This window comes from Diadema setosum, chromosome 8 (genome assembly GCF_964275005.1).
Source record: "Diadema setosum chromosome 8, eeDiaSeto1, whole genome shotgun sequence".
NCBI lineage: Eukaryota > Metazoa > Echinodermata > Echinoidea > Diadematoida > Diadematidae > Diadema > Diadema setosum.
In genome coordinates, this window is record NC_092692.1 from 32136988 (window position 1) to 32161641 (window position 24654).

At 41.3% G+C, this 24654-nt stretch overlaps 1 protein-coding gene across 1 annotated transcript; it reads left to right on the top strand.

Moving 5' to 3' along the window:
• The first annotated feature begins 902 nt into the window (after positions 1 to 902).
• LOC140231781 (uncharacterized) lies at positions 903 to 22744 on the top strand. The gene is made up of 8 exons (XM_072311937.1): positions 903 to 1029; positions 3060 to 4107; positions 4475 to 4706; positions 5931 to 6062; positions 7009 to 7134; positions 13826 to 13931; positions 16407 to 16556; positions 19661 to 22744. The coding sequence occupies exons 2-8, from the start codon at positions 3065 to 3067 to the stop codon at positions 19825 to 19827; spliced, it is 1956 nt and encodes a 651-aa protein (XP_072168038.1). The 5' UTR covers positions 903 to 1029; positions 3060 to 3064; the 3' UTR covers positions 19828 to 22744.
• The last annotated feature ends 1910 nt before the right edge of the window (positions 22745 to 24654 follow it).

Consider the following 24654-nt stretch of genomic DNA (forward strand, 5'->3'; position numbering starts at 1 on the left):
GGTCGGCCTAACCTCACTAAGGTCAGGAAACCACGAAAAGGGCTCGTGTCCGAAACCTCGTTGAACTTCAGGCTTGAAACACTCCCATCCGCGAAAAGACGGTAGTCGTCAAATGACTTGTATCCCTTTAGCTTTTACAGTCATAGTCAGTCCGATTGATGATCAGGTAGTTGAACACGTCAAAGAGTCCAAAATCTGTCAAAGTTGGATGTAAACCCAGCGAGCTTGTTAGGATCGGAGAACGAGCAGCCTACCAGAGCGAGCTTCTCCTGCAGTGACCGGCCGGTGTCCGCCCGGGAGAGGTCGGGATCGATGGGCAAATCCAAATCGGCTACGGCAGTTGCACTAGTTTGATGAGTTTCTCGTTGTTGTAGCCGCTTGTGCTCACACCTATATCCCTCAAATACTCAGTTAGTTCCTTAACTGTCCAATTCTTCCATGGCTTGCTCGAACTTTGGCTAGAACTTGAAGCTGACGCCATCTCAAAGCAAGATTATAGCAAACAAAAGTTGTCGATAATCCGCAGCGAGTAATGATCGTAGACAATACACGCGTAAATGCAAAAACAGTGTGGCGCGCGCGTCCGCGCTTATTTCGCTTGCCCGACCTAGTTACAATCACTAGGGTCGCGTGGGGTTGACGTCATTATGCATATCATTAGTAAACCGGTCTATTCCCGGAGTTTGCACATTTCCCGGCGTTTGCACATTTCCCGGCTCCACAAGTGCATACAACGTCGTGCGCTTTATTTTCTCCACTGGCCATCACGATCATCATGGTATTCTTTGCTTGAAAGATGAACTGACCGCTTGTATTCATTCGCGAATTGAGAATGCGTAATGCACTGTGAATATGTGCACGTCTTTTGCAACGGCGACCCTCTCTGGCACCTGCAACAAGTGTAAACTCACAATCAATGTGAGACCCGTTATCACGCAGGGTTGTAGGAGTTACGTAAGATCTGTGCCAATATTCTAGCTCTAATTACTCTTATTTTTGACTTTCTGTTTGGGAGCTGAAAGAGTTCAGGTAATTTGACGGAGAATTCTACCGACCAACATTACTAACAAATTAGTGCTTAGTCCCTTGTATATATCCTCGCGTATGCATGTAGTGTTTCCGGCGTAACGTCTGCACTCGTTGACGTTGTACTCGCACTCTTTCCGGCCTAGCTCTTGATGTCACTACATGTAACGTTAGTGGGTCTTTCTGTTAAAAGTGTGAATTGATTCTGTAACAATTCACATAGCAAATGATTCCCGACCTCAAATACAGACTGACTGTGTCAGAGTTTATACCATGCATTATGATAAATTCACAAGTGCCTCATCTCGGCATATTCCAACTTTCCAGGCCTTCGAATCCTGTAATAATTTATCTGTATTCGGCATAGACATTAATGACATTATTGACGTTGAATTACTAGTCACTAGGGCTAGGCTAGTGCAGACAGAGACGAGGTGTATGAACGTGCATGAGGGCTTTGAAGTTTTTTCTTTTACATGTACATATGTTAGATCTTTAGTTTAACATGTAGGGCCTAACTGTGTTTCGAATGATAATTTGAGCGTGTGTCCAAGCATCATCATGCAGTCCTTAGGCTCTGTATCTGATATGATGGGATACCACCGCACCGGTACTAAAGAAATTATACCTTCATTTGACCTGTTCAAATATCGCCACCATCGGTCTATGAGTTCACATTTCTTTGTGAATGTATTACTTTAGTGGAAGACAACACATTATACAATTTGATAACATTGTGATAATTGAAGGGGTCGGTGCAATATAGTGCTAACCCACACCTTTGTGAAAATTGAGTTACATGCATTTTCATAATCCTCATCCTTCACTCTAAACTCCGTGAAAATATATTTGAATTCAACCAATAAGATGGTTAAAAATGCATGCATTCATGTTTTATTAATGTACAATGTATGGGCTTTTCAAACATTCAACAGCGATTATCTCAAAATGACTATTGTGTGGGTTAGCACTATATTGCACCGACCCCTTCAATTATATGTTGATTCTAACCTAACAATTAAGTACTGTATGGTATGAATAGATGATGCAATAGGAGTAGCATGATAGTATTGATTGATCAAAAATATTCACTTGCATTTCACTTACACAAGAGGTCTCAATGTTATGAACTTAATTATTACCTCACATTGGTTTGTTTGTTATTTCTGTTTGCAAATAACTCAAGAAGTTGTAAACAAACTTGAGAAAACTTGTATTGCAGGAAGTTAAAAACGACACATGGAACAGATGAAGAAATTGTAGTACTAGTAGTCATCCAGGAATTATGAATTTCTGAAGGATTTTTTTAAAAATCTTTACTATTCTTAGGCAAATATGGTCAGTGAACTTAATGGAGTTCAAGGTGTGCATATTTGAGATTTGCGTATGTGCAATAAGCTCATGGCTGCGCTGTGATTGAGGTGCCTCGCAGCACGACATGCAGGAAGCGGATGATAGTGGGATTCACATCCATGTATTCAAATTGTCTTAAGAATTGGATTGTGATCATTATCTCTCTTAGTTTATTTTGCATATACATTGTATGTGAATGCCGCTGTAAGGAAATTAGGCTATTTCCAGCATGCATGTATGACACGAGTGGAAACGAGCTGCTTGGCAGAGGTCTGCACTTTCCCAGTGCTTTTCTAGTGGTTTGCTGGTTTGCAAACCGTATGACACTGTCTTTGTCTTCATTCATCTCCGTACGCTGTGTTTATACAAGAAACTTTGTCTTACAGTGTCGAGAGTCGGTGTTGTGATTGGGATATGTGTATGACCACATAATTGTAGTTTGCGTTGACTGCTTTCATTGTCTGTTGTGTGTTTGACGCATTGTGCTGAATATTTATCCCTTTTATGTAGTGGAGGCTACACATTGATTGGTACAAATGAAATTGACTCGGCCAATTACAAAATACCCGATGCATTGATGCTTGACATTTTTGGATCTAGATGATTTTTTTTTATTTTTTTTTCATTCTGTGTTTATACTGGAATCATAGCCCTGAAAATGTCAATTTTGATACCTGTAGGTACTATGCCTGGACCTGAAGAAATGCAGTACCGGTACAGGACTTTTTCCTCTGATCATATGATAAGTGACTCACATGAGACAGAAACTTTGGACTTGGAATCACAAGGTCTATTAACTTTTGACATCAGTGCGCTCAGACTTAATGGTACATTGAGCAATGTGACCAAACTGAATCTTGACTACAACAGCCTCTCGAGCCTTCCGACTGAACTAGCTGATACCCTGCCTTTCCTCCAAGTTCTTAGTGTGTCTGGGAACAACCTCAAGCAGTTACCCTCCTGCCTCGGTGACCTCAAGGAGCTCAGGACCTTGTCTGTGAATGAGAATGAGATTTCTGTGTTGCCCGCCTCTCTCTACCAGCTTCCCAAGCTTCTAGAGCTTCATCTCCTTGGTAATCAATTCAAACACCTGCATCAGGATCTCGGCCAGCTGAAGACCCTTAGTCATCTGACACTGGAGGACAATCAACTTGTTGACCTCCCAAGCACATTTGGTGAACTGAAGAATCTGTGCGTACTGGAGGCGGGAGAAAACAATCTTGAGCATCTGCCAGAAAACTTTGGTGGTCTCACAAACTTGCGTGTGCTGAACCTCAGCAGGAACAAGCTCCTCGACTTGCCGGACAGCTTTGGGGACCTGCCTTCCTTGTGCTACGTGGACGTGTCCAACAATTTCCTCTCCCAGCTCTCCCCGCGATTGGCCAGCGCCTCCACCTCCCTGCGGAAGTTCTCTGCCTTGGACAATCTCCTCAAGAAGTTCCCGCCATGGATGGCAGAGCTGGGCGTCATCCAGGAAATCCACCTCGGCAACAACTACATTGATGATGAGCTTCCGGAGGACTTTGGCGCAGTGAGTGGTGCTTCCCTGAGAAATATGGACCTTGGTGCGAATTACCTGCAACACTTGCCATCCAGCATGGGACTCCTGAGACAAGTGCAGACCCTCCATTTTGGCAGCCACCAGATGGAGATTGAGCGACAAGCCTTCCAGAATGGCAACCGCATCTCCCGCCTGCCAAATTCGTTTGGGGACATGTGCAATCTAAGGTATTTGTGTTACAGAGAGTGAAGTTTGAGGAATACCAGCATAGTTCATGGATAGATAAAGGAGGGAGTAATCATATCTACACCTCTGTTTCTTAGTACTGACTGTTCCAGTGTTGTTGTTGTTGTTGTTTATTTGTAATTTATGCAGGTTTTACTAAAATGATTAAGACAGGAGTCAGAAAGGGGCAGTCTTCAAAACTTCAATGCGGAAGTGTCTTATTATCAGAGGACAGAACTTAAATATTAACTTGAGAAATATGTGGGTAGGCATTTTCTTTATTTGTTTTGGTAATGATAGAAATGGACACCTTTTGACCACCGTCTGCCATCATCTGGTACAATCTTTCCCCCACCCCTGCTTTCTTAGACACCTCCGTCTGGACGAAAACCTCTTGCACGGCTTGCCTGACAGCTTCGGGGACCTGCAGAGCCTGGAGTACCTCGACCTCGGCCAGAACTACATCCGAGAGCTGCCCGCATCATTTGTGCGACTGTCTGCCCTCAAGACCTGCCTGCTGTCCAAGAACCACCTCGAGCGTCTGCCGGAGGACTTTGGCCAACTGAGGTCCTTAGAGAGGTTACGGCTGAACACCAACCAGGTTTGGCTGACTCGTCATGCTGTCAGTGGAGACTGGTTAACTAGTGAAAGACAGGGAGATTTTTTTGCTGCAGATTTTATCACCTTTCATCTTTAAATTTGCAACACTGAATTTCACGCACATGTGATTGTTGAAAGATAGTTATATCTACTTTTAAATTTGATAAAAGAATACCAGCTTGTGATATTAATATCAACTTTGATCTTTTGAAATGTGTTGCAAATTCCAGGATCAGTCATGAATTTAGGAGTTTAGAGGCGATGCAGCTATCGACGACGGCCTACATAAAATATATTGAAATGTGACTTAATCCTGTCATGACTGGTACTTTGATACAGTTGTAGTACCATAAACATCTTTTTACTTAAACTTGTTGCAAGTAGTTGCAAAGCTTAACAAATGAATAAATGAAAAGAATGAATCCTCCCTGCCTGATCAAAGGAACCCTTCTTTCTTGGCATTTCTTTCATGCTGTAAATATATATGTCTCATCTCTCTCAGTATTCATCCTATCATATTTCATACTTTTCTTAGTGTGTTATGATATGTCCATCAATTACAATGTACTCTGACGGTGCAAATTTTCTTACCTGCCTGAATTTACCGATAGGATGAGAAAGTTTATGTTGGTTGATTAGCAGTTGCGGGCCTGTAAAATGGCTGCAACTGGCTGGAATGCTTCCCAGGGAGTGGATAGTGAGCACGATTAGTGCTGATGGGAAGTAATGTATCCAGTGACCGGGGTAATGATAATCTTTACAGCGCATTGAGATACTTAACAAGTGTGAAATGCTCGATATATTAAAAAAAAATAGCTATTACTATTACCGTGTGCACCTCTCTTTGTTGTTGATATTCTATACGATGTAACTATCCCTGTGTTTTGTAGGATTCAAGTAGTAACAAGTTTTTCACAATGGTGTGTAATACAATGTTTATATTGATTTATTTGTTCTGTTTCCAGGAAGAATAGGAAACAACAAAACAACAAAACATTAAAGGACACAAAACAAAGTGACAAACACAGCCACAAATACTTTTTGATGAGCTGTATGAAATAATGATTTCCATCACAATGGAAGATTTAAAAAAAAACAATAAAATTTCTTCTCTCTTCCCTTCTCTCTTACTCTTACTCTTTCCCTTTTTGGTATATGATTTTTTTTTTAAGCATTTTTCCTTCTTGTACCCCGCCCCCACTTTGTCATCTAACTCTGTTTCCAGCTGCGGGACTTGCCGCCATCGTTCAGTGACCTAGCAAATCTTCAGACGCTGGACCTTGTGCAGAATCTCCTGGGGGAGTTTCCCGCATGTCTCAACAGGCTGACCAACCTCGTGAGAGTCGCCCTGGACGATGTGAGTGGATGAATCCTACAGATACGTAAACCAGTGACTGTGGTGAAGTGACAATACACATTGGTGTGAGTGGAAAGTTAGGCATGTTGTGTATTTGAGGTATCAGAATGCCACAATGCAAATTGCATGGATCAGAGTTTGGGGGGGGGGGGGGGGGAGAGGAGGGGTGGGGGCTGCTGACTACAAACAATTATATCACCCTGAACATGTGTCAGTAACAAGTACTTTATAAACTAGAAAAGCACTCTGAGAGCGCAGACCTCCGCCAAGCAACTACTTTCCACTGTGATTTTGCTCTTCCATAGAGAGATCAGTGATTTCCACCCACTGAAAAATTGCCGATTTACCAATATAGAAGCCTTTGTTACGTCATAAACCCTCAGATGCGTGGCACGCCTCGCCCCAGCAGAAACTAGAGCACGCACTTTAGTGCGCGCATGAAAACCTCAAATTCGCGCAGGCTGAACTCCAAAGTTCATTGAGCCTACCTGCCAAAATATCAAAAATCCTTCATAAATTCCCCCAAACTTCTCGGATCACTACCAAAAGTTAATCGTTAGTTACTTGTGTCATTCTCAACCTTTCCTGCAAGTTTCATCCAAATCCCATCATGTTGGCACCAAAAACTCTAAATGTGCATAATTATTGAATGGATTGTCTGATTTTCCTGAAACTTTCACAGGTGTGTTTTACTAATATTCCTGCATTCATTCACTCCATATGTGTATTTGGGTGTCATTCCCCTTTAACCCATTGAGGACGGGCTTATTTTGCTACAAAAAAGACACATTTCCCAGTAACACTCGCCTGAGTATAAACTCAGGACTCGTCCTCAACAGGTTAATAATAGTCTGTTCCATTCAAGACAGATGCCTCAATCAGTGCATGCTCCTACTGGCAATGAATGGGCTAAGCTCACAGGTTTTGATCTTTTACTCACTTCCAGAACAACTTTGAACTGGACATCCCGGAGGTGTATCAGCTGGACAGCCAAGCCAAATACCCCGAGGACGGCATCCACAAATTTGTCCGGACAACGGTTTCTTACTCCGAGGAGGAGGGTAATCAACTGGTCAGTTTTAGTGTGTTTTGACTGGACACCACATATTACCTCACATCATTGTGAATTTTTGTCACCAGTAGTTCCTTGAGTTATATACATGAAATTCCTTTGTGAAAAAACTGTTCGCCTGTACCTCGGGAAATTTCCGAAATAGCGGGATAATTAATACGAATAGGAAATGAAATAGCGCGCTAATATGCGATCGTGAAAAATATCTCGAGCTTGGATTTTTATTGGGCTGACATTTTAGAGTACATTATGTATTTATTGTTGTGTGAAAATTATTTGCTTCAGAATGGTCTCATATTCAAGTAATGTGCAGTTCAATGTTTCCATGTTAGCATGCCTGTACAGTGATGGGGCGATCATTAACGGGTCAATAGGCGTTTTCACATCAGCCCGATGTTTCGAAATAGCACGTTATTTTCTGACTTGGGAAATTAACCCGATCACGAAATAGTGCGTTATTTGATAATGTGAATACAAATTAGCGCGCTAATTGATAGAGAAAATTTCTCGAGTCCAACTCGGGAAATTTCCGAAATAGCGGGATAATTAATGCGAACTAGCGCGCTATTTGATAATGTTTGGGTTGATGTGAATAGGAAATGAAATAGCGCGCTAATATGCGATCGCGAAAAATATCTCGAGCTTGGATTTTTATTGGGCTGACATGAAAACGCCTAGTAACGATCGCCCCGACACTGTACAGGCATGCTAACCTGGAAACATTGAAGTGCACATTACTTGAATATGAGACCATTCTGAAGCAAATGATTTTCACACAACAATAGATATATAATGTACTCTAAAATGAATCCCACAAGGATTGGAACAACCATTCCCCAGCATTCCCACTGATTCCCACTGATCAGTTACTAGCCATCCCCTTTAAGCTGTGCCCGTTCTATCTGTGTTATTCATGGTATTGCTGATACGTTTTGCTGTACATTGTAAAGGCGATGAAGAAAAAAAAAACAACTTAGTTGACAACTGATGTTTATGTATAGCACCAACAATGTATGTATGTACATGCATGTGCATGTACAATGATAATGCAGAAACCAATAAAATCAAATCATATCAAATCAAAATTTACTAAAATCAACCTTGCTTAATTAAGTCAACCTCGCATGAGGCGAATGATCACCTATAAAGTTGAAGGTCTTTTCAAGTCCTATTATTCTATTGATTTCATCCCTCATTGATCAAATTTTCTCTAAGTCAAAGCTAGTTCTTAGTCCAAATAGATTCAACATAGACAAAGTTGACTGTACTACCTAAACTGTGTCTACTGAGCAGTGGGATACAAGGTCATGCAGGGTAAAGCAAGGGAACATGCAAAGTGCGGTGAACCAGGAAGATGCGCATTTATAAGGTCACAGATGTAGGCTGTGTGCGCACTGCGTCATGAGGAGGTACATGTGTAATCAGTCAAGATAGAGCTAACCAGGCAGGGACACAAAATTTACACAGGGCTGTACAGTGTAGTATAGTTTGATGCAGCTGCTGTGTTGTGATGATCAGTTAAATAAGGCATGAAATCTCCTGGTAATAAGAATTCAAGACTTCCGGCACAGTGCAAATTTCTTTACCTGCTCTGTTTCTACGAAAAATCTTCCCTGTCATTACCTCACATTGACCACCTAAAAAGGTGGATAACAGATCACCTCAAATCACCCACTACTCAATGTGTTTTTACTGTGGAAAAAAATCATGCATTACCTACATAACTTCGCTTTGCCTCATATTATCGTTCAGTAGAAACACACACTGACGATGTAATTTCACACCTGAGTCGTTCACTCCCTCATCAGTATGAAATCGTACACTGTCACGCAAAACGCAAATCAGGAAGTACATTTATTGATGGTAATTATGTGTAGCATTTAATTACATGTACCTTATGGGAGCTGATAGGAAGAGAATACATCCGTTTAAACACTACTATGTCTTTAAAGGTAAAATGCCACTGCGTGTTAAAGTTGACTTATATCAGGGCTTGGACTATAGCGATGGGCAACGGCGTAAATCCGTACTGAGGAGTGGGGGGGATGGTCACCATCACCACGCTTACAAGCCCATAACCGGACCGGCGCAGCCTTGGGGGGAGGGGGGGGGGGAGGGGGGAGGGAGAAGCTTCTCTCCCCCCCCCCCCCACACACACGCACACTTTACAGGAATCGGATGTCCCACTCTTTTGCATGAAATATAAAGTGGGTGGAAAGTGGCAGCAAAAATATGAAGACTTTTTGTTCTTGTTGTTGCTTTTTTTTGCTTGTCAGATGACTTCAGACCTTAAAAGTATGAAGACATTTTTTGTTTTTGAAATATCTGTGAGAGAGAGCGGAGCGACCGGGTTAACGGGGGGAGGGTGTGTATGGGGGGGGGGGGGGGTCCCTCTCCCACACGAGAAAGATTTTGCATTTTCAGACCTGAAATTCAGCGATCTGGTGCACACTTTTGGTGAAATTTTTGTTTGTTTTTTCTTTAAAAAACCAATAGAAAATGAAATATTCACAATATATTATTGAATGACTAAATCGTGGTATTTCAGCTCTTGTTCCGCCTGTGCGACATCACTGCGAAGGCCTACTAAATAGTGGGGCCTATCACCGGCGTAGACAGGATTTGATCTTGGGGGAGCGGTTATGAGATCGTGAGGGAGCGAAGCAAGCGAGGGGGGGGGAGGGTATGGTAGGGGGTTTCTCCCTCCCACGGTGAAATCTTTTTACATTGAAAATTTTGACATTTTACAGTCCAAAAACTGCCGTTTGTAGCTATATTCTTCGCTTTGGAAATTAAGGGGGGCACACCGTGCGCAACTGCTGTCAATCACTGGCAGCAGCATCAGGAGAATGGCATAGCGATTAAATGCGAGCGAGCGGAGCGAGCGAGCTTGAAAATTTTGACATAATGCTTTTACATGCTAAAAACTGCCGTTTGTAGCTATACTTCTTCGCTTTGGAAATCAAGGGGGGCCGCACCGGGCGCAACTGTTGTCAATCACTGGCAGCAACATCAGGAGAATGGTATAGCGATTAAATGCGAGCGAGCGAAGCGAGCGAGCTTGAAAATTTTGACATTTTACAGTCCAAAAACTGTCCTTTGTGGCTGTATATTTTTTTGCTTTGGATATTAAGGGGGGCGCACCGGGTGCAACTGCTGGCAATTACTGGCAGCAACATCAGGAGAATGGTATAGCGATTAAATGCGAGCGAGCGAAGCGAGCGAGCTTGAAAATTTTGACATTTTACAGTCCAAAAACTGTCCTTTGTGGCTGTATATTTTTTTGCTTTGGATATTAAGGGGGGCGCACCGGGTGCAACTGCTGGCAATTACTGGCAGCAACATCAGGAGAATGGCATAACAATTAAATGCGAGCGAGTGAAGCGAGCGAGCTTGAAAATTTTGACATTTGACAGTCCCAAAACTGCCGCTTTTGGCTGTATTTTTTCGCTTTGGAAATTAAGGGGGTGCACCGGGTGCAACTACTGGCAGTTACTGGCAGCAACATCAGGGGAATGGCATAACGATTGAATACGAGCGGGCGAAGCGAGTGAGCTTGAAAATTTTGACTTTTTACAGTCCCAAAACTGTCGTTTGTGGCTATATTTTTCGCTTTGGAAATTAAAGGGGGGGGGCGCACCGGGCACAACTGCTTGCAATTACTGGCAGCATGCAACATCAGGAGAATGGCATAACGATTAAATGAAAGGGAGCGAGTTTGAAAATTTTGACATTTTACAGTCCCCAAACTGTCGTTTGTGGCTGTATTTTTTCGTTTTGGAAATCAAGGGGGGGGGGGACACACCTGGCGCAACTGCCGGCAATTACTGGCAGTAACATCAGGAGAATGGCATAACGATTAAATGCGAGCGAGCGAAGCGAGTGAGCTTGAAAATTTTGATATTTTACAGTCCCAAAACTTGTCCTTTGTGGCTGTATTTTTTCGCTTTGGAAATTAAGGGGGGCGCACCGGGCGAAAACTACTGGCAATTACTAGCAGCAACATCAGGAGAATGGCATAATGATTAAATGCGAGCGAGCGAAGCGAGTGAGCTTGAAAATTTTGATATTTTACAGTCCCAAAACTTGTCCTTTGTAGCTGTATTTTTTCGCTTTGGAAATTAAGGGGGGCGCACCGGGCGAAAACTACTGGCAATTACTAGCAGCAACATCAGGAGAATGGCATAATGATTAAATGCGAGCGAGCGAAGCGAGCGAGCTTCAAAATTTTGACATTTTACAGTCCAAAAACTGCCGTTTGTACTTTGTAGCTATATTTTTCGCTTTGGAAATTAAAGGGGGGGGGGGGCGCACCGGGCACAACTGCTTGCAATTACTGGCAGCATGCAACATCAGGAGAATGGCATAACGATTAAATGAAAGGGAGCGAGTTTGAAAATTTTGACATTTTACAGTCCCCAAACTGTCGTTTGTGGCTGTATTTTTTCGTTTTGGAAATCAAGGGGGGGGGGGGGGACACACCTGGCGCAACTGCCGGCAATTACTGGCAGTAACATCAGGAGAATGGCATAACGATTAAATGCGAGCGAGCGAAGCGAGTGAGCTTGAAAATTTTGATATTTTACAGTCCCAAAACTTGTCCTTTGTGGCTGTATTTTTTCGCTTTGGAAATTAAGGGGGGCGCACCGGGCGAAAACTACTGGCAATTACTAGCAGCAACATCAGGAGAATGGCATAATGATTAAATGCGAGCGAGCGAAGCGAGTGAGCTTGAAAATTTTGATATTTTACAGTCCCAAAACTTGTCCTTTGTAGCTGTATTTTTTCGCTTTGGAAATTAAGGGGGGCGCACCGGGCGAAAACTACTGGCAATTACTAGCAGCAACATCAGGAGAATGGCATAATGATTAAATGCGAGCGAGCGAAGCGAGCGAGCTTCAAAATTTTGACATTTTACAGTCCAAAAACTGCCGTTTGTACTTTGTAGCTATATTTTTCGCTTTGGAAATTAAGGGGCCGGGGCGCACCGGGCGCAACTGCTGCCATTCACAGGCAGCAGCATCAGGAGAATGGCATAGCGATTAAATGCGAGCGAGCGGAGCGAGCGAGCTTTAAAATTTTGACATTTTACACTCCACACTTTTACACTGTAGCTATATTTTTCGCTTTTGTTTGTCCCACTTTTACGGGGGAACAATCCCCCCCCCATCGACGCCTCTGCATATGAGGGTGCTTTTGTTAAGTGAAAGATCTGCTGCACACTCTTTGATAAATTAGGGAAATATACGTCAATCTCAAAAGTGTACAAAGTCTATCGAAAGGGATCCTGTATAGCGGAGCTTTTGCATGTTTATGATTGCAATACAACGATCTGGTGCATAGTTCTGGCGATATTTGGACAATTTTCCATTAAGAAAGTTCGAGATTTGTCCTCATCTCGGGAATTGCTTGGGGGATAAATGATTTGTCTGCCTAAACACTTCCGTAGGGGCGGGGCAAATGCCCCTTTGCCCCCCCCCCCCCCCCCCAGATAGATTCGACGCCCCTGATCTTCCCTGGGTATGCTCATAGATGTATCCTGACTGAGTCACCAGTCACTGTCGTTTCTCAGGAATGATTCAGGAAATGGAGGGGTTCAATTATGGCGATATAGTTTTTGTAATTGTTTGTTTGTTTGTTTGTTTTCCTACATATCTTGCAGATGGTCCCCAGTTACTCGCGTCATAGCATGTTTACATTATAGGCCTATACTATTTGACGTTGTCAACGTCTGAGCCATACCTTACAGTGTATGTCGATGTTACTTTCTTCGCGAGCGAGCGAAGCGAGCGAGCGCTTGAGAAAATTATGTATACATTTTCCTACAAGATAGAATACTGTTCAGCTCTGTTACCTGTCTGAAGGCCGGCGTACAAACGTCATGCAATATGCCAAAATTGATACAATCACATTTCTGCTTCCTCCATTTTTTCCCCAAAATTCAGGGGGGGATGATTGTACAGGCCATCCCCCCCTCCTCCATTTCAGGGGGGGATATATCCCCCCCATCCCCCCCGGGATTTACGCCCATGGCGATGGGGCGAGGCCACTAAAAATTTGTGTCAGACCACCACATTTATCTTTTCATGGCCCGATCGGGCAACTGTAAGATTCAAAATGAATTGTTATGTCTTTCATTAATTTTGGGTCAATACAGTTCTTTTTCGGGCCTCCAAAATTTAAGATTTGAAGATTTTAGAGACCCTAATGGGCCACCAGAGAAAAAAAAAAGAAAACAAGTTGTCCCATTTGTCACAACATCACCCATCATAAAAGTGGTCCTAATAGAAGGTGTGTCCCACCTTATATTAGGACCACTTTATTTAGCTTTGTTTATGAATATTTCACAAATTTCAAAACACTTTTTTTTTTACTCGAATGAACTTTGAATTTCTGTTAGCATTGTATGCTCTTTAGTATTTCATATAAGTAGTTTCTAATTATCACACAAAAAGTTAAAACCTGAATCCTCACCTCAACCAAAACTATACCATCCCTTTAATGCTGTAAAAGATATTATTTACAGGCTCAACATACAAGCACAATGGCGTGGAATCAAATTGCTGTCAGATTTTACTGACTATTGTCCCTTCTTCCTGGATAGCATTGCTGGCCTGCCTTCATGACGGTTTTGACCTCACATGACCTCAGATTGTTGCCTTTCTATCAGGGACTTCCTCTTTCTCCGCAGACAAATTCTTTGGTCCTGGCACTGAAGAAAGGAGACTCCATCTGGAAGTCCCACGTGGCTCCGGAGGAGGACGAAATGAGATCTAGCGAGGGACCGAGGGATGGAGGTAAGTTTTTCATCTCTTTTCGTCTGTCGCCAAAGTTCTTTGTTCTCTTCTTTTGCCGAAATTCCCATCTCCTGAAAAGAGGGGGAACAAAAAAATGTTTTTTGTTACCAATTTCACACTCTGACCTTTTCGACATGTTGCATGGTGAGCATATTTTGGGTTGTTTTTTCCATTTTTTTTTTATATTGTTATTGTATACAAGCTATTATTATCAAAGAGTGGGAGAAGCAGAGTCCCATTCTGTGCTTCACGGAAATCTTTTCTTCTCTTCTTCTTTAACTTTTGTTAGATTTGACTTTATTTATGTAATTACCGTGTATGTTAGGGTGCGTTTATCAACTCTTTTTCTTGGCAGAAACAGGTTTTCCAAACGGCTTTCAAGGAATTTTTACGGGTTGATAAATGCAAAGCTGTTTTGATTATGGGGTTCTGAAAGCCTTTTCGAAAGCCGCAAATTTGTGCTTTCAGAAACAGGTTTCCAGAAACCTGTTTCTAGAAGCCCTTTGAAGCAAGATAAATGCAAAGCTGTTTTGAAACGGCTTTGTACTGCGGTTACAGTATATGACCCCTTCTCCTCTAAGTCAAATTGCGCAATGCAGCTGCAAAGTGACAAGGCCAGTTTTCGTGTTCGCGATGAGTTGATAAACGCAACTATTTTGGAAGCCGTATCTAAAGGGCTTTGGAAACGGCTTTTGAAAGCCGTTTCAAACAGGGGAAAGATGATGAACGCAGCCTCAGATGTACTGGCAGTTTTGAGCTCTTGGGTACGTACATGTATAATAATTTTTGCAGGGTAATGTATTGTATTTTGTGTAATTTTTATGCCTCCACCACAAAGTGGTGCCGGAGGCATTATGTTTTCGGGTTGTCCGTCCGTCCGTACGTACGTCCGTACGTACGTCCGTACGTCCGTCCGCTTTCGTTTACGCGATAACTTGAGTAATATTTACTGGAATTTTACCAAACTTGGTCCAAGTATGAAGTATGATGGGGCAATGATTTCATAAGATTTTGGGTGAAATCGGCTAAAGGTCAAAGGTCAAAGGTCAAGGTCAAATCATGAAATTGTATCCGTTTACGCGATAACTCAAGACTGTATGGAGCAAATTTCACCAAACTTTGTTGGAGGATGATGTATGATGGGACAATTACTTGATTAGTTTTTCAGTGAAATCGGACAGAGGTCAAAGGTCAAAGATCAAGGTCAAATCCTAAAATTTATCTGTTTATGTGATAACTCAAAACTGGAGGAAGCAGCTTTCACCAAACTTGGTCCAAGGATGATGTATGATGGGACAATTAGTTGAGTAGATTCTAGTGACATTGGCAAGAGGTCAAAGGTCAAAAGGTCAAGGTCAAATGCTAAAAATGTTGCTATTTCCCCCATATCTATGCAATGCCCGCAGTTATTTTCTTGAAACTTAGTGTAGACATGTACTACTGCGTAAGGATTCTCCAGAGAGAGTTTCATGTCATAAGGTCAAAGGTCAAAAGGTCAAAGGTTAAGTGAAAATGTTGCAATATCACTTTTCTCGCAAATGGTTCAATGTATCTTCATGGAACATGGTACATATGCATGTACTGACTGGCAGGGATTATCTAGGGAATTTAGGGGTCATGGGTCAATAGTCAGGGGTTCAAAGGTCAAGGTCAACTCCTCAAAATGTTACTACTGTATTTCCCTCATACATGTGTACTAGTATATGCAATGATTGCATTATTAGTTTTAAAAGTGTTTAATTATATGTACATTTATTACTTGATGGAGATTCTCTTGGAAATTTCCAGCCAGAAGGTCAAAGGTCAGGTTTAAATGAAAAAAAAAAAATATTTTGTACTGTAATTACACTCTTTCTTCATACCTTGAAAATTATACTCAATGCATAAACTTATAATAAGGTCAGTCAGAAGTCAAGTAAAAATTTTCAATTCCCCAAATATGTGTACCTGCACTCTTTAATAGACAATTATAGCAAACCCAGTTCGTGGAAAGTGAACATTCAAGATATTTCTGACAAACCTGTTATTTCGATATTTTGCCAGTTATGTGAAACTGTCATCACACATTGTCAAGACATTGTACTATACACCTATTGGGAGAATCATGCATTATGGCGGAGGCATCAGTCGCCGTAGCGACATTTCTAGTTGTTGGTATATCTTCTATTTTGTTACAATTACCTCCACCAAGGAAGGAGGTTATGTTTTCAATGGCATTGGTTTGTTTGTTTGTCTGTTAGCAAAATAACTCAAAAAGTTTTGAACGGATTGATCTTAATGAAACTTGCAGGAAAAGTTGATAATGACTCAAGAAACAGATCATTAAATTTTGCACTTGATCCAGTTTTGTATATAGTGCATTGAAATCATTTTCAAGTCTAAAATGCGCTGTATTAGATGTATCTATTGTTAATGTTGTTGTATTAGATGTATCTATTGTTAATGTTACTGTTTTCACTTTGCACACATCCTCAGGGAGTGACAGGGAAGGCAGCCAGTTGTGCAGTGACGGGAGAGCAAGCCCGAGCGTGGAGTGGGACAGTGTGCAGAGTTCAAAGGTCGGGGACCAGCAAGCAGAGCTGGAGAACTGGGACATGGAGCTGGAGGAAGACTGCCATCCTTTCAGTAAGTCTGTGTGTATGTTTATGTGTTTGTGCATATTATGTACAGTGTATAATGTGTGTGTGTGTCTGTGTGGTGTGTGCATGTTTTTGAGTGTGTGTCTCTGTGTGTCTGTGTGTGCAAGGCTTTACTACTATACTGTGCACTTTCTGTTACAGTGTTACAGAACTCCATTATTATGCAGGTCCCATTCCTTTTACACTAGCAGCACCAGTGGAAATCCACGGGTTGCCATTGACATTTGCCCTGCATATCTCCCCCTCCCCCATGCCATTCACCCTCAGTCTCCCCGCCCATTGAAAAAAAAAAAAAAATACAGGAGCCCTTTCTGGCCCCCACGCACACACATCTTACATGTATCTCTTCATTAAAAAGCTGAATAGTGGCGTATGTCATGAATAATATTTCTTTTACCACGTCTTCATTGAAAACAAAGACAAAAAATCCCACCCAACGACAATTTCATCTAAGTGGGTTGTCATCCATTCCTAATGTTGGCAAACTTGACTATTGACAGAGCCAAAGGCTCAAGTGAGCTATTGCGATCGCCCTTCGTCCGGCGTCCGGCGTCCGTCGTCCGTCGTGCGTAAACTTTTTACATTTTCATCTTCTTCCCTAGGGGGGCCCAAACCCCCCAAAATTAAGGAATCTGTAAAAATCTTCTTCTCTAGAACCAGAAGTGATAGAGCTAAGTTAATACTATGAGTTAGTACATTGATGATTGTAGTTTCAAGTTTGTTCATGGCAGAATCAGGGGTGCCCCCCTTGGGACCCAGGGGAGGGGGGTGGGGAGTGGTCCTAATGGGGCCTAAATTGTACATTTTCATCTTCTTCTTGAGAACCCCATGACCCATTTTCACCAAACTTGGCAGGTAGCATCCCTAGGGGGTTAGGATCTCAATTTGTTACAATGGGCACCATGCCCCACCCAAGGGGCCCCCAGGGGGCCCCAAACCCCCCGAAATGAAGAAATCTTTAAAAATCTTCTCTAGAATCAGAAGTTATAGAGCCAAGATAATACTATGAGTGAGTACATTAATGACTGTAGTTTCAGGTTTGTTCATAGCAGATCCAGGGGTGCCCCTCTTGGGGGTGGGGGGGTTGGGAAGGTCCAAATGGGGGCCTGAATTGTACATTTTCATCTTCTTCCTGAAAACCTCATGATAGATTTTCATCAAACTTGGCAGGTAGCATCCCTAGGGGGTCAGGATCTCAATTTATCAAAATGGGCACCATGCCCCACCCGGAGGGCCCCAGGGGGCCCCAATCCCCCCAAATTAAGGAATCTTAAAAAAATTGAGCCCTTTTTTTTTTTTATTGTACATTTTCATCTTCTACTTGAGAATGCCTGGTCAAATTTTAGTAGAGCTGTGAATAATTTAGATTAGTGACTGCGTGAAAGGTGAACTTGCGATACTCGGGTGAGCGCTAGACCCGCGGGTCTCTTGTTTTTCTTTAGAATTGTCATTGAACAATCATACCTTAACCATTCCACTGCTCAGTTGTACAGGATATAGATAGTGTGTGTGTGTGTGTGTGTGTGTGTGTGTGTGTGTGAGAGAGGGAGAGGAAGAGAGAGGCAAATTTCCAGAGGGGGGCCTGGAGCCGATGGCTTTGGAGGAGATAGTTTGACAAAAAAAGCACAGGAAGACATGAGGCCTGCGCTCTCGCGATTACTTATATAGATTCCTTTCTTTTTATACCTGATATAACAAGATACCTGATATAGGGATGAGATTTCAGCAGTTCCAAGCAGCTTGCTACGTGTATAATGAGATTCCCCAGTGGCTGTTTCAGATTTGCTGCACAGCATATATTCCCCTCGTTGCAGAAGCGGGTTGTCGTGGCCAGGAGTTTTGTGTGATGATTCTTTGCAAGACATGACAGAGAGAGACGATCAACGTGTGCATGACAGAATGTTGTGAACGCACTTCCCTGCGCATGGCAGAATGTTGTTAACCTTACACGCACTCCCATGGCCTGGCGACAATATGTCATGCACAGGGAAGTGTATTAACGACAATCTGCAATGCGCACAATGATTTGTCATGTTTGAAAGGCTTCAGTCTCACCTGCTGCTTACATTCTCTGAAGAAATGCCCATGCCAGTTGGGGGGGGGGGGGGGGGGGATCAGATTCAACAGTTAACACAATAAACAGGAACAGGCAATTCAAAATGTGCTGTGTAGGCATGTATGCAAATGATGTATCCTTACTATACATACAATCGCACATGCATATAGATACACGTGCATACATTCAGATAACCACAAGTTTCAAACCATCTTGAAATATAGCAGTTTGTAAACTCAGCTGATCCCAACAAACAATAAAACATTGCTGTGAAAGTGAATTTGTAGCAACCTCGTTTAGCATTTGTGACCGTGCATCATAGAACCAACATAAAGTTGCACACACCTAATTTGTGTGAGGACTCAAAATAGGTGAAGCGAGTCGACCTAGTCAGTCTTGAGTTTTTCATGTTTTCTGAAAGAGCAACACTTCTACATTATGGTAAAGTTAGGGATCATGAAACAAACGGGAAATTGTGTTTTCAGCTGTTTTCCTAAAACACTTTTCATAGAATAGTGTGATTAGGTGTGTCTTAGAGTAATTTTTTCATTTTTTAAAAACCCTTCATACACTATTCACTTTCAACTCTTGAAACTTCAGAAGTGATAATGCTAATGCTTTGAAAGTTTATATTAGTCATGGATAGATAATGTGTTAATAGTAATAGAGCATGGTCAATTTCTGCATAACTTGGTAATCCATTCATTGTTGCTATGAACTTTTACATCCTGCTTTTTGTCCCATTCATTGCACTAGCACTTGTGGTAGAAAATTAAGTGTTTGAATAGACCCTATACTTCACAGCCCCTTTTCTCAGTACACACTTTTCCAGAAGAAGTACTTTCTTTCCAATATTTAGATATGTTAGGAGAGTCCATTTGCATTCAGTTATATATTATTTTAAAACTTAAGAGTCTGCTCTTTCAGAATTCACTCCTTTGTGATGCAGGGTCACATTTGAAGAAGTTCAGACTCTCTAGTCTCTGTGTCTTCATCACCACATGCAAACATTGTTTCATATTTCCTGCATCAAGGTAATGATGAGCCAACCGTGTACACTCATGTGGGGATGAGGAGGAGTCCAGCCAGTCGAGATGTCCTTGACTTTCTCTTTGTGCCTGCTGACTGCCATCCAGCCTCCCTGCCCGTCTACGACATGGAATTTGACACCGAGGATGGCCAATTTGATGATGCGGACTGATGGGAGAAGATTTTTTTTGTCACCAAACTTTTCATCCAGTCACAGAACGGTCACAAATAAAAGGTTTCCTCCAGGGCACCGTGAAATTAGCAACTTCTCACCGTGAAATTAGCAACTGTTGAGTTGCCTTGGAAATGGGGAAGGTGGCATATTTTGAGTGCAATCTCTGAGTATCATTACTGTAAAAGTGGATATTTTCGCGTAACTAGTTTTTCGCGCTCGGCCCGGTAAGAAGAGTTTCGCATGTTTTTAATTCCGTGGAATCAAGACAGTAAGTACGGAAACATATGGCAAGCAAAAATATTCCCATGCTTTTATTTTCGCGTTAGTTTGTGGTTGCGCAAAATGTGCGAAAATTTCAACGCTGCGAAAATTTCCACTTTTACAGTAGTGTGATATCTGAACCAAATGCTTACACAAAAATGCTCCCAAATTGAATTTACCAATGTGGTTGCTTTCAGTGACAAACTCGCAATACTACACCTTGAAATGCATTAATATTGATTGAGCACTGTCATCGTGTATTCACTGGCATTGGAGATTCATAGTTCATTCTTGTTTTGAAAAGAACTATCAAGAATGCTTTCAATTATGTGGTAAATGGAGGTAGAAATTTGGAAAAGAAAAAGAAAACAGTTCCCTTCCATAATGAATTAGTGTTGTCAAACAAATGTCATGTTGCTATACAAATACCTGTGACATGTCTAAGACAAGGCATTCTTTTAAAGGCAAAAAACATCAGTCTTTCACATCATATCAATTGCCAATGCACCAGTTACAGGGGTTTGATATAATGCATAGTCCAAAACATTGTGATAAGTTCTTTAGGCTGTGTGCAAGGACTTCAGAAATTGTTTGATATTTGTGACAGATGTGTATGCACCAGATAAGTTAATTTCTGTTCAGTGATTTAGTGGTAAGTGTTAAGGTTAGAGTAAAGATTAGGTTTAGGGTTAGGTTTAGGGTTAGAGTTTGGGTTAGGGTTAGGTTTAGGTTCAGGATTTAGGATTATGGTTAGGGTCAGGGAAAGGGTGTGGGGTAATTGCCCATGGGGTAATTGCCCTAGGCCAGTCCTGATAGCTTACTTAATTCGAATCATGGGTAAGTGCATGGTCAGTGTCTGACCAACTGCGCATACAATAATCAGAACTGGTCACATGAACTTGAGCATGTTTTAAATTGTTGAAAGTTGTCTTAGAGAGGAAGAGTGTTGCAGGCAGCAGGGCAACTGTTTTATTTTTCTTCCACCAAAGAAGAGGCACCATTGGTTGAAGCTGAGGTCACGACAACACCACAGAAAAGGCTCCACTAGGTGCTGGAGACACAACAAGAGGCAGCCATTTATTTTGACCACTACCTAGGGACCTAGTTTGCCGTAAGCTGCAACCACATTCACATGGATGACACACAATTTGTTGTGCCTCAGTTTGTGACCAGCACTGCCACTTATAGGGACTTTTCTTTGTTTGCCACAAGGTGCCACTGCTCATGATGGCATTGTAGTCAATATCGCATACTATAATACATGTACCAGACACTTTCGCGAGGAGCCAAGATTTGCTAAATCAAAACGCCAGAAAGTTTTTTTTTGTGTGTTTCTACACAATGTATTGAATGCCAATACAATGCTATACACTGTACAAGTACCGTACCACATTGCAGTATGTATGCTAGTATAGCTGTAGTGTGCATTCAATTTTGTTGTGTGTTTATGACCACCAGTAGTGTATGGGCTCAGCATATCTCTCGGTCTCTATCTTTTTTTAAAAAGTTTCATAAAGTTTCTAAAGTTTCATGCAGTGAGAAAGGCTGTTGACTTCCATTCGTGAAAGTTTCATGCTGCAAATATTTGTAGTTTTACAGTACTGTTGGGCATTACGGAAACAGGGCATTGCTTACCTCACCATAGTTGGTTCTTGACCAAACAAGGAAAATAAGACAACCATTCACTGAATTATGAAGGGTCATCAAAATGAACATCTAATATTGTGGCAGTTGACCTAACTACTAGCTGCATTCACACCCACCCAAAGTTAAAAAACAAGTTTTATAATGCAATGCAAAAACTGGTGATTTGTGTGTGGGGGACACACACACACACACACACACACACACATTTACACAAAACCAATTATTCTGATCCCATTAAAATGCGAAAAGTGGTCCCGATTTATTTTTCTGAAACATCTCAATGATTTGCCTTGTGCAGAGCGTGTGGGAACAGCGTGCAGAGACTTTATCAATTTTTAAAATCCCATAATGCAACTTGCCACAGTAGGTCCGTGCACGTGAATGCTCGGGATCACATTCCAGGCATAAGCATCTCAATAACTTGCCATGAGCAGTTTATGTGAACTTTGACAAATGAAAGCAATTTCTGCATAGCGATGCAAAAACCGATAACTCCAGTGTGAATGCAGCTAGTGCTCACTAGTATCTCATCACCTTTTATGATGATGAATGTGAGGATACAAATAAACCTGCATGTAAATAACCTGGAATGTGGTCTGTTCTGTCATTTTACTTGTTCTAAAGAAGATGAGAATTATTCCTGTTGTGTAATTTCTTTGTTTGATTCATCGGCCACAAAGAGGTGCTAATGGAATATGTTCATTATTTATCGTTATTCTCTATACCTATTCTCTCATTCTTTGTCTCTTTTATAACATTTTTTTTTTCTTTTTCTAGGTATGATACAAAGTACTTTTGCTATAATTAATGTCTCAGATCACATCTGTTTATTTCTCATCTGATTACACAACATTTAAAGATGAACACAATTTATCAAGACTGGTCTGTTGATCCATGTCCTTGTTGATTTTTTTTTTCCATCAATTTTCTATATTATATCTTAACATTGGTATTTCCAAGACAAGAGAGCCATAGTTTTGCGATTAAAGTTCATTATTGTTTTGTAGATATTCCTTTCTCGTCATGTGCCATATTTTCATGTGGTGTTGAATTGTGTCAGTGAAATGTACACCTAGGTAATAAAAAGATAATTTAAATCATGCCTAATCTAAATATAAAAGAATGTGTGTAATATAAAAAAAGAGTGAAATGATAAGTGATGGATCAGATCGTGAGAGAGGTGGGGGAGTGTGTGTGTGTGTGTGTGTGTGTGTGTGTAAAAGAGAGAGGGGGAGAATAAGGATATGCATATGTGTTATTTCACGCTTAGGAGAGAGATGGAGTATAGTAGAGGAATATAATGAGTGTTGTGAGGTGTTCTTCACATCAGTGCAAATGCTTTCACATGCATGGTATCTTCTTGGAGAAACGTTTAGGGAACATTATAGTTTTGGTTCAGACCAAACTTGTTTTTAATAGCAGCAGAGATATCAAAAAAGAAGAAAAACTTTATGACCTCCATTGTACACACATGATTCATGAATTTCCATTCACAACGATGTTTGATGTACGAATTAACCTTTGTTTTGCTGGTATGTTGATTTTGGGTCAACACAGCGACTGCACAGTCTCTAAACATAGAGGGCGTTTTGTGTAATACACGCATCCTCGGCATTGAACCCCGAGTGTGGAGTTCTTTGAAGATCTTCATGATCGTCGGTCCGGTACTCAGTAACAATAAGTATACATGTACAAGTAGGCCCTACATGTATGTGTCTCAGGAATAAAAACAAGAACATAACCTTGGGAAGATGTTCATTTGCATGAATCTTTGAAGTTTAAGTTAAGTCTAAAATGTTTATTAAATGAAGTTAATAGAAAGCAGGACGTTTTGAGTCATGTATTAGACATTTCACTGACAAACCATTTTCTCTATTCCAACACTTCCTAGGAGAATAATCCTCTCGCTAAGTGCCCCCTCATCAGCGTACAATATTAAGTATGCGCGCCACTTCACTACTGCACGTCGCTCGTTAAAAGGATTGCATATATCAGTTGAGATGGGAATTCATGTTTTAACTTTTTGTAACATTTTGCATTTACTTTAAAAGATGACAGTCTTGGACTCTCTTTAATAAAAGTTGGTAACTTATTCCAGCTTTTTGCTCTAGTGTATCTGATTGTAGTCTCTGAGAACGTATGTCTGTAAAAAGGTAAACGTAATCTTATTGGCACATCTAGTGTTGTAGGCGTGGAATGCACTATTTCGGGCAAACGAATTCCGGACGTGACAGGTAAGACACCTTTAAAGTATGAAAACATAAATGTAGCCACTTGTAATTGCACAATTTGATCAATTTTCCACCAACCTGCTCTTCTTCAATGAAATTCAGTTGTTGGAACCCAGTTTTCATGTATTACTTGTTGGCTTAGTGTCTGACATTGCCACAACTTGCGGCTATGCCGGACAAGCCTCGGACAAGCTTTATCAGGTTGTCAAGAACATGCACCTCTGTTGAAAAGGTATTTATTAAATTTGAATAAAAATATTTTGTTACGAAAACCGCCCATTATCTTGCAAAAAGTTAAAACCTGCTTTCATCTCACCCCAAAAGATCACCACTTAAAGGGTGTGTACAGTTCTGGTCGAGGTGAGGATTTAGCTTTTGCGTTTTGCGAGATATTCACAAACCACTCTATGAGATGTCAAAGAGCATGCAGTTCTAAGGGGTATCAAAAGTTTATTTGATGAAAATCGGTTTTGAAATGGCTGAGATATCAAAAAACAAGGTGAAACAAAGAGATCCTAATAAAGTTGTGGCATGTCGCCTTTTATTATTAGCACGTTTTTGGATATTTCAGCCATTTGAAAACCAATTTTCATCAAATAAACGATGAATCCTTCTTAAAATCCCATGCTCTTTCATATTTCATAAGAGGATTTTCATTATCTCACTTAGGAATGTTCAAAACATG